Genomic DNA, 14550 nt, shown 5'->3' on the forward strand with positions numbered 1-14550 from the left:
TGAATCTACGTAGAAATTATTCTAAATTCGTCGATTACGACAATTCCGCTAAATAGGTCCTTTGGACTCCAACTACTGCACGTCTCTAATCCAAGTGCTCAGCCTTCATATTTTCCCCTTGAATGGTTCAGAGAAAAAGGACAAATCATCATGAACATATGTTTCAAACACCACCCACGCAAATTATATGCATAGAAAAGCCCAGGAGACAGATATAAGAACCAAATAGATTGCATAATAGTAAATAGAAGAGTCAGAAACTCAGTAACACAGGTAAAAACCTATCCAGGGGCAGATGGAAACTAGGACCACATTTCAGTAGTAGCAACAGTTAACATAGATATAAAGAAACCACCAAAGAGAATTCATAATATAAGTAAACAGTTGAAACTATTAAAGAACACAAAAATCGGAGAACAATTCAATTTAGAAGTAAAAAACAGGTATGCAATACTAGAAGATGTAGCAGACAAAACAGATAGGACCAGCTCAGTGGCAATGGACGACACTACAAAAGGCCATGAAAGAGGGGTCAGAAATCATACCAACAAAAGAAAGAAGAAATAAGAAACCATGGATGACAGATGAGATTCATGAATTAATGGAAGAGAGAAGAAAATACAAAGACAAAGATGAAGAGAAATACAAAGAGCTTAACAGAAAGGTACATAGGGAATGTATAAGAGCAAAAGAAAAATGGATGAATGAAAGATGCATAGAAATTGAACACCTAGAAAGAACAGACCAACAAAAGATGCATGAGAAAGTAAAAGAAGTAATAAAAACAAGAAAACACAAACAAAATATAGCAATTTTCAAGAAAGACGGGACAGTAGCAATGGAAGAAAAAGAAGTGAAGGATAGATGGAAAGAATACATCGGGGAACTTTTTGCAGATGTAAGGGAAGAACTAGAGGACACTTTTAATGAAGAGGGTCCAGACATAATGGAAGATGAAATAAAAGCAGCACTATCAAAAATGATAAAAGGAAAAGCGATAGAAGAAGATGGAATGACACCGGAAATGTTTCAGGCTTTGGGAGATTTTGGAGTTAAAATTATGACAGAAATACCCAATAAAGTCTATGGAACTGAGGAATTAACAGAACAAATGTGCCAGTCAGTTTTCATAGCTTTACCAAAATTACATTGGACTTTAGAATGTAGCAAACCTAGAAAAATTAGAAACATGAACCACTTAACAAAAATAATCTTAAGAGTCATTACTAACAGAATAAGGAACAACATAAGGCCAGAAATAGCTGATGAACAATATGGGTTTGTACCAGATAAGGGAATGAGGGATGCCATTTTTGTTGAAATAATACTAGCTGAAAATATGTTAGAGGTGCAAAAAGATCTATATGCCTGTTTTGTGGACAAAGTAAGACATACATACATACATATACCAAGGCTTTTTCTCCCTTACAAGGGAGGTAGCCAAAAAGGAAAAGGCATAAAATCATTCCCACCCATTCCATCCCTGAATACACTCCACACCCTTCCACCCTCCCTCTTATCTTAGCACCTCCTGAATGACGGGTCATCCCTGCACCTTGTCCACTGCCCTGGGTCAGAAGTAATGTCGCAAGACACAGTACATCCACAGCAAGGCCGCTTCATTAAATCGGCGACCCCCCATCTCCGTCACCCCATGCATAAAAGGAAAAGACGGGGAGAAATCCCTTCGGGCTGCGTCAAATTTTGCTCACACATACTACCTCACCCCCCATCCCCCCACCCATTCCACCTCATGCATCACAACATCATCCATATACAACCAATCTCCGTTCAACCCTGTCTTCTGTCCTCTCCCGTCCTTCCTCAACAGACATTCCCCTCTTCCCCAAAGCCCCCTTCACCCCATCCATCCACCTAATCCTAGGACGTCTCCTCATGTTCATTCCTTCCACATCTGCCTTCCATACCTCTTTTACTAGTCTTTCTTCACTCATTCTTTCAATGTGTCCAAACCATTCTAATACTTTTTCATCAACCCTATCTCCCAACTCCCTTTCCACCCCTGTTCTCCTCCTCACCTCCTCATTTCTCACTCTAGCCTAGTAACCCCATCATACTTCTCAGACAACTCATCTCAAACACATTGAAACTCCTTCTCTCTTCTTCTCTTATGTTCTATGTTTCTGCCCCATACAGTGCTGTTGGCACAATCACTCCTTCATACAATCTCCTCTTGGCATCCATTCCCAAATGTCTATTCCTCATTACACTTTTTAATCCGCCAAGGCATTTACTCGCTTCTCTCAATCTACATCCTACCTCCACCTCCACTCCACCTTTTTCTGCCACGTTTGAACCCAAGTATCTAGAACTATCCACTTCCTCCAGTCGCTCTCCCTTAATGCTCACTTCCAGTCTGCTGCTACTTTCACCCCTTATACATCTCATCACCTTACTTTTACCCACATTTATCTACTGCTTTCTTCTATCACACACTCTCCCAAACTCTGTCGTCACCAAATTCCTCAATCCATCCTCCGATCCTGCCACAAGTGCAGTGTCGTCCGCAAACAACAGCTGGCTCACCTCCCACTTCTCTCCATTTTCTTTAACCATCTCCCATCCCTGACCCACCACCTTTGCATTTACCTCTCGCACTACCCCATCCATGTACAAGTTGAACCTTTACCTCGAACCACTCACTCTCTCCATTTCTAATCCTGACACAAACTCTACTTCTCTCATAAAAACTCTTGACAGCTCCTAGAAGCTTTCCTCCTGTCCCGTATATCCGCAAAATCTCCCACAGTGCCTTTCTGTCTATTCTGTTGTAAGCCTTTTCCAGATCCATAGAAGTCCAAAAAACATCCTTCCCCTTTCCTATAGCTTTCTCACATATCTGTCTTACCACAAAAATCTAATCTACACAACCATACCCGTCCTAAATCCACACTGTTCCTCACCAATTACTCCCTCTCTTCCTCTCCTAATCCTCTCAATCAAGATCCTCCCATAAGCCTTCCCAACTACACTTAACAAGCTAATCCCTCTGAAACTACTACATTCACACTTGTCCCCTTTTCCCTTGTAAAGTGGAACTATACAGGCACTCCTCCAGTCCTCCGGCACTCTACCCTCTCTCCAGCAAACATTAAATAACCTCACCAGCCAGTCCACCATCACTGTACCTCCTTTTTTTTTTTTAGACATTCTGCATGACATCCATCCAGACCAGGTGCCTTACCTGCTTTCATCATCTTAACAACTGTCTTCACTTCATCCTTCCTTATTTCTCCTCCATTTTCCTCACTCATCACTCTCATTTTCTTAGCATTCCCCAATGCAGCTATCTTTCCCTCCCTATCCTCCTTCACATTTAGCAACTCCCTAAAATATTCTGCCCATCTTCCCCTTACTGCCTTCTCTTCCATTATCATCTCTCCATCTGCACCTTTTACCTTTTCTTCTCTACTTGATTCGCTTCCTCTTCCTCTCTTGATCTTTTTCCAAAACATCTTTTTATTACTTTCAAAATTTTCTGTCATACTCTTACCCCATTTCACATCTGCTCTCCTCTTTGCCTCCTTTACCTTTTGCTTTACTTCTCTTTTCTTTTCTTTGTAGCTCTCATATGACTCCCTCGTCCTATTTTGTAACCAAACTGTGAAAGCTCGCTTCTTCTCTTCTACAACATTCTTTGTTTCCTCATCCCACTATTCACTACCCTTCCTTCTATTTCCTCCTGTCCTTCTTGTTCCACACACCATCCTTGTACACTTTGTGACTCCCTCCTTGAACCATCCCCATCTCCTCCATTCCTAGCTCTACTCTATCCTTCACTCCCTCACACTCCTCCCTCAGCTTCTTCTTGTACTCCTTCTCCTTTTCCTTTTCGTTTAAAGAGTTCACTCTAAGCACCTCCCTACCTTTTGTCCTTTTCCTCTTTCTCCATCTATCCTCCACTCTCAACTTACCTTCCACCAAAAAACTATCTGATATTCCCCCACCCTCTCCCCTTAGCACATGTACATCCTTAACTCTTCCTATCATACTCCTATCTACCAATGTCCTTTCATACATTGATTTTTACTCTTATCACAGTCAAAACACCAATGTTGTCAGTTTATTCATCAATGTTCCTGAGAGCTTATAGAATTGTTCCCCTGAGTTTTTGGATCAAGAAATAAAATTTATTTATGACATTGGAGAAAATTTAGAATATCCGAAACATCTGATTGGCAAGACAAAAATCAAAGGTAGGAAATATTTTCTTAATACTTCGTAGGTCACACAATTTAATTATAAGAATATATTAACAATTCCGTACCATGAAAATTTAATCAATCTTCCTAGCATTTTTAATAAATTTGGTATCCAGGTAGTATTTAAAACAATAATGATATTAAGAGCTTGTTAATCAAAAATTCGCCAAGAGGAAAAGAAGGTTGTATTTATAGCATACCATGTAAAAACTGTGACTTTATTTACATAGGCCAAACAGGCAAAGGTTTAAATAAAAGAATAAATCAACATGAATATAGTATTAGAACGGGCCAAGTGTCAAGTGGAATATTTGTCCACCAAAGGGGCTATGGACATAATATTGACTGGAGAAATTCAAAAGTAATTACTTCTTGTAATAATATTGTAGAAAGAAATGTTATTGAATCTTGTTACATAAATAGAAATTTTGGAAATAATATGAACTTGAGTTTGGGTTTATTTAAATTGGACAGTTTTATTAATGACAAGATTGTGTGTGATAATTTGTAACATGGTACCTTTCCGAATATCCTTTGTCGTCTCATGTATATATTGTTTCTTTCTGTATTTCTTTTCTGTACCTTTGAAAATGTATTAATAGCTTTCTCACATAATCCATTAGCGCTCTATCTACCACACCTTCCATCCACCACCCTCTCCCATGTGTACTTATGCTTGTCTTTCTTCCGAAACACTGTATTTGCTACCATCAACTCTCTTTCAAGACACATCTCCACCATCAACTCTCCACTACGATTCTTTCCTGGAACTCCACATTTCCCAACCACTCCATCAATTGGATCATTTCCTACCCTAGCATTAAGGTCTCCCAGTACTATTACATTGACATTTCTCCCTAATCCCACTATGCACTCATTCAAATCTATCCAAAAAGCCTCCCTTTCTTCTACACTCTTCTCACTGCCAGGCCCATATACACTTACAAAAACCCGCATCTTCTTTCCCAGTTTCACCTTCATCCACACCATCCTTGAGGAAACCTCCTTCCACTCCACTACACGTTTACCTATCTCTTCACTTTCTAGTATAGCCACCCGTTCCCTCCCTCTCCCTCTCTTCAGTCCTGATAACCTCCCACTTACAATCCCAAACTTATACTCGCCCTTCCCTTTCAACTTAGTTTTACTCAAAGCCAACATATCCATCTTTCTTCTCACAAAAATACTACCTATCTCTTCCCTTTTACTCTCATCTGTACCACATCCACGCACATTAAAAGACCCAAACCTTAGGGTGCTGGTTGAAAAACTCCTAGACCCTCTTATGCCTTTACTTTTTTTTTTAGGAATGTCCCTTGTGGGGATACAGGGAGAAGGATGCCTGGTCCCAATCCCCGTCCCTTTTTTCTCGTCTCTTACGATCCAAGTGGAAATACTTGGTGGCAGTATTCTTTTCCTCCACCACAGGGTAGGTAGGCAAAAAAGGAAATGAATATTCAGAGAAATTGTACAGGACAGTAACAAGGGGTTGGGGAACAGCATAACTGAGGGACAGTCGTAGTATAGAAGTGTCATCATTTCTCTATGAACAGAGTCAGTAAGACACAATGAATTAATAGAGATGTTGAAGAAAGTAGGGGTGGATGGGATGGATTTAAGGTTAATCGCAAATCTCTATTGGAAGCAAGAAGCAGCAGTGAAAATAGGATAAGAACTGTCTGATTGGCAAAAGATTGAAAGAAGCGTAATACAGGGATGTGTAATGTCGCCAGACCTGTAACACAATATCGTCTGGGTAACTAATATTATTGATATTTCTTCCTCCTATTGTTACTCTTTTTAGATGGTAAATATCTCTCATGATTATCTCACTGTATAAATCAAACTCGCAGAATCGGAAGCTCAGCTACAGGAAATAGTTACAGCACCAACAGAGGCAAGTAGAAACAGAGGTCTAAAATTGAATAAAAAAGAAAACAGAAGTGATGGTAATGACGAAAGACCAAGAATGTCTAAGGGTAAGAACTCAAGTAGAAGGAAGAATATTGACACAGGTGGACCATTTCAATTAACTAGGAAGCATAACTTGGGATTGGAAAAGCGACTAAGAGATAAAGAGGAGGATAGCCATAACGAAAAATAATTTTAACAAAATTAAACACTAACAATCAAATTAACATGAGAAAAAGAAAAAGATTTGTAAAACGTTACACTTGGTTAATATTATTATATGGGTGTGAAACTTGGACAATTAGTAAACAAGTGCAGGACAGGATAAAAACAGTAGAAATGTGGATTTGGAGAAGGATGCTGAAAAATTCATGGACAGAATTTAAAACAAACGAAGACATACTGCAGCAAATAGGAACACAGAGGGAAATAATAACAGCTATCAGGAAAAGACAGTTACACTTTGTAGGACACGTCATGAGAAAACAACAATTAGAACATACGTACCTAATAGGAAAAATAGAAGGAAAGAAGGCAAGAGGAGGACCACGCAGAAAATATGTATATGGATTAAGGACATCTGTAGAAGAAGAAATAACAAATGTCATCTTGTTAAGAAGAGCCATGTGCAGACAGAAATGGAGCTCTATAGTGGCCAATGTCCAAGTTGATACGGCACCCGGTAAGGTAAGGCATCGGACATCTCCAGATTGCTGCTGGTCTACGAGCAACTCTCTGTGTGATTTTCTCAATTACGAAACATCACCCAATATCTGACGTGTTCTCGACTACCAGAAGCTTCACCTACCAGAAGAACTACCAGAAACTTCCCCTATCAGAAGTTATCGTATGTAATTGTGAGGGCGAACGAGGAACTATGTTCTCTCGGCCCTGGAAAGTAATACCAGTTCGGGTGCTACTGGATCTGCTGGGGCTTTAATTAAACATCAAAAGGAATCAATGGATTTAAAAGAGTTAACGAATACAATAAACCATCAACTTGTACAATACAAGGTTGTAGAATGGGAACATCTAATACGAGGTGCTCAACACCTCCGTATCGTAACAACAGTAGCGATGTCCGGGTGCGTATGGACGAACCGTTCCGGCCCAATCGGGTGCGGCGTGTCTTGAGAACAGCAAAGGTGAGGAGACCCGACGTCGAGTAGCCTGCGACTGGAGTAATGAAGACTTGGGATTGGCGTGGCAGTGGGTAGTCTTCGCAGGACGTCTTCTGACCAAGTTCTATTCGACGTTGGGGAGGAGGGGTATATATACCCCTGAAACTGCCGACGTGGCCGCTCCGCGCAGGCGCAGTCTTCTCGGGCTTCAAAAGTTCGAAGCCGACTCGCTCGTTGTACTGGCGCGCAAACAAGCCGATTCGCCGAGGTGGGGAGCCAAACGACTATCAGTGCAGCCGCGATGAATTGACTTGTGGCCGGGGGAAGGGGGATGGGCCCTTACACCACCCCCGGGACAAGAATCTACTAGGAGTAGATTAAAACAAAATTAATGGTAACTCAAGAGGATGAAAGGAAAAATAAAACCTAGCCAGGATTTAAGATCTACTTAGGAGGTCCGCACCTAGATTGTCTTTTCCAGCAATGTGGACAACTCTAAATTTATAGGCCTGAAGGGCCAAAGCCCAACGAAGGAGACGGTCATTCTTTCCTTTGAAAGTAGCTAAATACAAGAGAGGTTTGTGATCAACTTCTAACACAAACTCTTTGCCACGGAGATAATAATCAAACCTGGAGATGGAGAAAACGACCGCAAGACATTCACGCTCGATGGTGGAGTATCTCTTCTCACGATCCAAAAGTTTCCTACTGGCATATGCGACGGGATGTGGGCATTCATCGTGATACTGGAGTAAAACAGCCCCCAGACCATAAAGAGAGGCATCGGTCCTAAGGACGAAAGTCAGCTTAGGATCGGGCAACCGCAAGATGGGTTGAGAAGATATGGCAGCTTTCAAATGGCAGAAACGGTCCAAGAGGTCTTCGGTCCAGGGGAGAGGTTCAGGGCTAGTCTTCCGTAGTAGATCAGATAAGGGGCCGGTGTAGTCGGAGGCCTGAGGAATAAACAACTTATAAAAGGAGATCAGACCAAGGAAGGTCCTAAGTAACTTCTTACTGGTTGGTGGAGGAATGCGGGTTATGGCCTCAATCTTGGTATGTTGAGGTTTTAAAGAGGTTCCATCTAAAATAAAGCCAAGGTATTTGATGGAAGAAACTCCAAATCTACACTTCGAAGGCTTGACAGTCAGATGGTGGTCCCGTAGCCGTTCGAAGACGCGATTTAGAGCTTCGAGATGTCGATCCCAGCTTTTGGAAAAAACAGACGTTGTCAAAATAAAAGCACACATTTGATAAATTATCTAATACTAGTCTCATCAGGCGGATGTATGTAGCACTTGCCGTTACCAGACCAAAGGGCATTCGGCAGAATTCCATCAAACCTAGATGAGTGGGAAAGGACGTTAGGGCTTTGGCTTTGTCTGAAAGAGGTACTTGGTAATATGCCTTGCAGAGGTCCAGTTCACTAAAGTACCTAGCCCCAGAGAATTTGTACAAATCTTCTTCCATGCTGCAGGTTGGTTCAGCATGGAATACTGTGACAGAGTTTAGTTGGCGATAATCTATGGCCATCCTATAGGATCCATCAGTTTTTCTTACCATGACGACAGGCGAAGAATGAGGAGAGGAGGATCGTTGGATAATCCCTTGACGGAAGAGGGTTTCAACTTCTTTCTCGAAGACAGGTCTAAGGTGGATTGGCACTGGGTACACTTTGGCTTGTACTCTGTCAGTAGTGGTAAGTTGTATATCATGAGTTATAGTGGATGTACATCCGGGCTCGTCTGAGAAAACATCTTTATACTCACCCATTAGAATCTGAAGTTGGACTAGCTGATCCGGGGCGAGTTGTCCCACTTCAGGTTTATCAGTTGAAGGGGAGAGGATCATGCCGTCAGGTGTCAAAGGCAACTGTGAAAGAAGATCACACGGATCCCCTTCATCAACGATGGATACCTTCTCTTTCCCTGGGGCGGAAAGCTCTTCTATGGCGGAAATCTCATCCATCAGTTCCAATTGCTGCACCTGGGCCCTGCGGTGATATCTTTTTAAAATGTTAGCATGGTAAAGTCTATGTCCTCGAGGGGTCTCTATTACGTAATTCGCTTCACCACGTCTCTCCAATACGTTGTAGGGTCCATTCCAAGTGACGAGGAGTTTACTTGTATCACTAGGCAGGAGTACTAGAACTTCATCACCTGGTTTAAATTGACGGTTTTGAGACTTCAGATCGAAGTACGCCTTGTACCGGGAACTGCTGATGTCGGCTTGTTGCGCAGCCATTTGAGAACATTCTGCCAGCTTGTCCTGTAGTTCTATTACATATTGGAAACTGGACCTCTCTTCCTCGTGGAGGGTACGGTTTTCCCACAGATCTCTTAAAACTGTGAGTGGGCCTCTAACAGACCGACCGTACAATAACTCGAAGGCTGAAAACCCTGTCCTGTCGCTCGGGAGTTCTCTGAGGGCAAACAAAGTTGGTATTAGATACCTGTGCCATTCACGGGGCTTCTCAGCACACAATTTACGAAGAATAGCCTTCAAGGGGCCATGTAGTCTCTCAATCCTTCCATTTCCACTAGGATGGAAGGGAGTGGTGAAGATAGGTTTCACGCCCAACATTCGGTGGAGTTCCTTCATTAAATTAGACGTGAATTGGGTACCTCTGTCTGAAAGTATTTCCCGGGGAATACCAACTCTCGAGAAAATAGTTAACAAGGCCTCAGCGACCGAAATAGAGTCTATATCTTTTAAGGGAACTGCTTCAGGAAATCCAGTGGCAAAATCTATCAAGGTAAGAATGTACCTGTGTCCATCGGAAGATGCTGGAGAAAGAGGTCCAACCAAGTCTATGGCAACACGGGCGAAAGGTTCAGTGACGATGGGCATGGGTTGTAATGGGACTGGTGGTACTCGTCCCTTCGCTGAGAAGCGTTGACATTTGTCACAAGACCGACAGAAGGTTCTGATGTCGGTTCCCATACCAGGCCAGTAAAATTGTTCTGCTACCTTTAATTCCGTCTTCCGGTGAGAGAAGTGTCCAGCTAAAGGGCTCTCATGAGCAATGGAGAGGATAACAGGGCGACAATCACGGGGAACAACCAATGTAGACTTTCCTACCTTATCAGGGCGATTAGAAGTTAAACATTTCCGATAGAGGAGACCGTCCGTCTTGACAAACTGGTAAGTAGACCCGTTCCTCGTTCGGTCTATTTCTCCCGAGGCTGCTTTTGCTCTAGCGGCAGAGAGTGTCTCACACGAGGACTGGAGTAGACTGAAGTTGTCGGGCGTCACCGAGAGAGGTTGTAGGGCAGGCAGAGCTAAGGGGTGAATCCGTTTCATTTTGCCGGCTCGGGTCTGGACTGCACATACCAGGTGCTTGGGAGAGGGTGTAGCAGTTTGTGTCGGGCGTGGAATTGCGGAGTCATCAGCTGGAGAGGAACATTCAGATATATTAGGATCTTTAACGCCTGGAACGTTACCAATTAAGACACTAGCAAATTTGATGGGTGCTCTGACGACGTCGGTCCATCCCTCGTAATAAGGACATCGAAGGTAACAAGAAACCAGAGGAAAGGCATCTACTCGGCCCAAGTAGTCGGCAACATAGACTTTCTTGCAACTCGGGACATCTATATCTGGTAGCATCTCATCTGATACGACTACGCAGGAACAGCCGGTGTCCCGGATTATAGTAGACACCCAGGCCCCATTGATGGTACCAGAGGCCTGGAAGTGAGGGACTGTTCTATCAGACAGGCAAAACCCTACCTTATATGGCTGCGTAGTTGACGTGCCTTCTTTGAAAGTGCGGGGATTCCTAGGGCAACGAGGCCGAATGTGTCCAATTTCTCCACAACCGTGACATGTCAAAGGTGGAGGGTCCTTTCGGCCGCTAGACGGATTCGGGGTCACCGTGGTTACCTTAGGCGGCTTAGGTGGTCGAGAGAACTTCTTTGCATTTGGAATCGAGGTTCGAGGAAGATTAGGGTGGGCTGACGTCCAATCGTCAGCCAAACGAATGGCCTCGGTTAACGTAGAGGGTCGTCGTTCCTTGATGAAAGCACGCAAGTCTGGATGGAGGGAAGACAAAAACTGGTCAAGTATCATAAAGTCTTTCAAATCATTGAAAGTATTCCCTACCTCTGAGGAATCTAACCACGCCTGGAATAGTCTGGTTAGTTGAAATGAGAACTGAAGAAAAGTTTCTCCTGGAGAAATCTTGGCATTCCGAAAGTCTACGCGGTAACCATCAGGAGTCTTGTTAAAACCTGACAATAAAGCTTTCTTCAGTAGCTCATAGTTCTTAGTTATCTCTGGGGAGAGAGATATGTACATATCAGCTGCCTTTCCCGTAAGTAAGGTACCCAGTCTCACGGCATAGCTGTCTGAACTCAGCTTAAGTAGTTCTGCAATTCTCTCAAAACGGTTAAGGTAAGAGGCAATATCTTCCCCCTCTTGTAATAGAGGGAGCTGGGGACGACTTACCGAATCATGTGGAGTCGCGGTAGGTTGCTTTGTCGCCGTGATACGAGCTAGCTCTAGCTCCTTTTCCGCTTCAATCTTGGCCTTCTCCTTCTCTGCTTCAATCTTGGCCTTCTCCTTCTCTGCTTCAATCTTGGCCTTCTCTGCTTCAATCTTGGCCTTCTCCGCTTCAATTTCAGCTAAGCGGGTCTTGTGCTCAATTTCCTCCTTCTTGGCTCGTCGCTCTTTTTCACGTTCTTCTCGTTCAATAGCTTGCTGTTCTATGACGTATTTGCCGACATCTCCTCCTGCGAGGCCTAAAGCTATAGCCTGTTCCTTAAGCTCCTGAACAGATATCATATTGACGAGAATAAGTAACGAATAAGGCACAAGTCAATGATTATGATACAAGAGAAAAAGATACGTGTTAACGAACAAGAGAAAAAGATACGTGTCAATGAATAAAACAAATAAGATACGTGTCAACGACTAAAGACAAACTGCACAACCAAGGGACATCAAATAACACCGAAAGTAAATGAAATAAGTAAAATTAAGCAGAAGCAAAAATACAAGGGACGTAAATGCATCAAACAAATACAAGCTGTAAGACAAGAAACATTACTCGCTTAAAGCAAATGGAACAATTTTACCCACTTCAAAACGCCACAACGTAATGTACGTATTAATACACACGTAAACAGCTATGAAACAATCAAAACCTCAAAGCACAAGAGGACTCACTTCCGGGCCACAGACAGTGAGTGCGCGTTCAAAGCGACTTAGAGCCCAGCAAACACTTGTAGCACCAGTCCTGGCAAGGTCGCCAGAAATGTGAGGGCGAACGAGGAACTATGTTCTCTCGGCCCTGGAAAGTAATACCAGTTCGGGTGCTACTGGATCTGCTGGGGCTTTAATTAAACATCAAAAGGAATCAATGGATTTAAAAGAGTTAACGAATACAATAAACCATCAACTTGTACAATACAAGGTTGTAGAATGGGAACATCTAATACGAGGTGCTCAACACCTCCGTATCGTAACAACAGTAGCGATGTCCGGGTGCGTATGGACGAACCGTTCCGGCCCAATCGGGTGCGGCGTGTCTTGAGAACAGCAAAGGTGAGGAGACCCGACGTCGAGTAGCCTGCGACTGGAGTAATGAAGACTTGGGATTGGCGTGGCAGTGGGTAGTCTTCGCAGGACGTCTTCTGACCAAGTTCTATTCGACGTTGGGGAGGAGGGGTATATATACCCCTGAAACTGCCGACGTGGCCGCTCCGCGCAGGCGCAGTCTTCTCGGGCTTCAAAAGTTCGAAGCCGACTCGCTCGTTGTACTGGCGCGCAAACAAGCCGATTCGCCGAGGTGGGGAGCCAAACGACTATCAGTGCAGCCGCGATGAATTGACTTGTGGCCGGGGGAAGGGGGATGGGCCCTTACAGTCACCTTCACCTCAAACTACTTACTTGCTCTCCGAGACCATTTGTGCGACCTCAGCAACCGGTATCAAGACTCGTCTACACCATAATCAAGTCTTCGTTTCGCCCACCTGTTCTTACGTGCTGCAAACAAAAGCACACTCAACAATTACTTGGTAATTAACATAACATTTGTTTCATGTCATATGTACTGATAAAATGTTATCATCATATGCCCATTTATGTTGTATGTGTTATTTTTGTTCGTGGAATATTTAATTTTAACAAAGAATTTAATTATTCTGCCTAAACCCTGCCATTCGTCCTCACTGCGCACAGCCTTATTTTTTTCTTTCCGTATCGCGACTAGCCTGTCCCATATGTGGGGCGTGACAATATATATATATATATATATTTATATATATATATATATATATATGTATATATATGTATATATATATGTATATATATATATATGTATATATATATATGTATATATATGTATATATATATATATATATATATATTGATTTAAACTATGACAAATGTAACTGAAGGCGGAGGAAGTATACGAGATTTTACTGCCTTAAAGTTTCGACCCTTTGGGTCTTGATCACAAAGCTTAACAATTAATACAACAAGGACATTTTATATACAGTCATGTCATCTCACAGGGTGCCTAAGAAAGGTCGTCGTGCTCAGAACATTTGTCCGTTCATTTTCTTCGACTACCAATAAACTTATAGCTCTTGCCAAGCATATAAAACCTTCTCTATAGTTGATGTTATTATTAGCATTAATATAAGCTGCTTCTATTGTTTTTCTTAATTTTTTCGTTGAACCTTTACTTATTACAATTGCATTGTCACAGTCCGGAAGGTGGTCATGTGTATCTGTGTCTTATCATAGAATTAGAAAGCCTGTGGGTTCTTACATAATTTTTGTGTTCGTATAACCTTATTTCTAATTCACGACCTGTTTCCCCAATATATGAAGATGGACAATTTTTACAAGGTATTTTGTATACAATACTATTTTCACTGGTATGGTTATTATAATTACGCGTAACCAAATGTCTCACTTTGCTACCTGATGTTCTAGCTATCTTAATACCTGCTTTTAAGAGGACTTTGTCTAGGGTTAAATTAATGTTGGAATTTGGGACTGCTTGGCAATAAGTACAAGTTTAATGGTAGTCGAAGAAAACAAACGGACAAATGTTCTGAGCACGATGACCTTTCTTAGGCACCCTGTGAGATGACATGACTGTGTATAAAATGTCCATGTTGTACTTAATTGTTAAGCTTTGTGATCACGACCCTAAGGGTCGAAAATTTAAGGCAGTGAAATTCTTCCATTATTCCTCGTATAGTTCCTCCGCCTTCATATATATATATATATATAACAAACGGGGGGCAGAATACACAGACGAGGAACAACAAGGAAGCAGAGGT

The 14550-nt window shown here is 42.4% G+C and overlaps 1 protein-coding gene across 2 annotated transcripts; it reads right to left on the reverse strand.

Moving 5' to 3' along the window:
• Window positions 1–7009: 7009 nt before the first annotated feature.
• LOC143034674 (uncharacterized) lies at window positions 7010–12079 on the reverse strand. Of its 2 annotated transcripts, XM_076201044.1 has the most exons (3): window positions 8813–12079; window positions 7886–8208; window positions 7010–7621 (listed from the first exon to the last, which is right to left on the reverse strand). In XM_076201044.1, the coding sequence occupies exons 1-3, from the start codon at window positions 12035–12037 to the stop codon at window positions 7543–7545; spliced, it is 3627 nt and encodes a 1208-aa protein (XP_076057159.1). In that variant the 5' UTR covers window positions 12038–12079; the 3' UTR covers window positions 7010–7542. The 2 variants fall into 2 exon arrangements, with proteins under 2 accessions (XP_076057159.1, XP_076057158.1); XM_076201043.1 differs by having other exon boundaries at window positions 7011–8208; window positions 8813–12078.
• Window positions 12080–14550: the final 2471 nt, after the last annotated feature.

The sequence above is a fragment of the Oratosquilla oratoria genome, chromosome 17 (genome assembly GCF_046742065.1).
Source record: "Oratosquilla oratoria isolate Oo_2021 chromosome 17, ASM4674206v1, whole genome shotgun sequence".
In the NCBI taxonomy this organism is placed as follows: Eukaryota; Metazoa; Arthropoda; class Malacostraca; order Stomatopoda; family Squillidae; genus Oratosquilla; species Oratosquilla oratoria.

Coding starts and splice junctions, on each gene's coding strand:
- LOC143034674 (XM_076201043.1), bottom strand. CDS start 12,037: ATGATATCTGTTCAGGAGCTTAAGGAACAGGCTATAGCTTTAGGCCTC. Junction 8,209..8,812: donor ATTCTTCGCCTGTCGTCATG/GTAAGAAAAACT, acceptor TTTATTCCTCAG/GCCTCCGACTACACCGGCCC.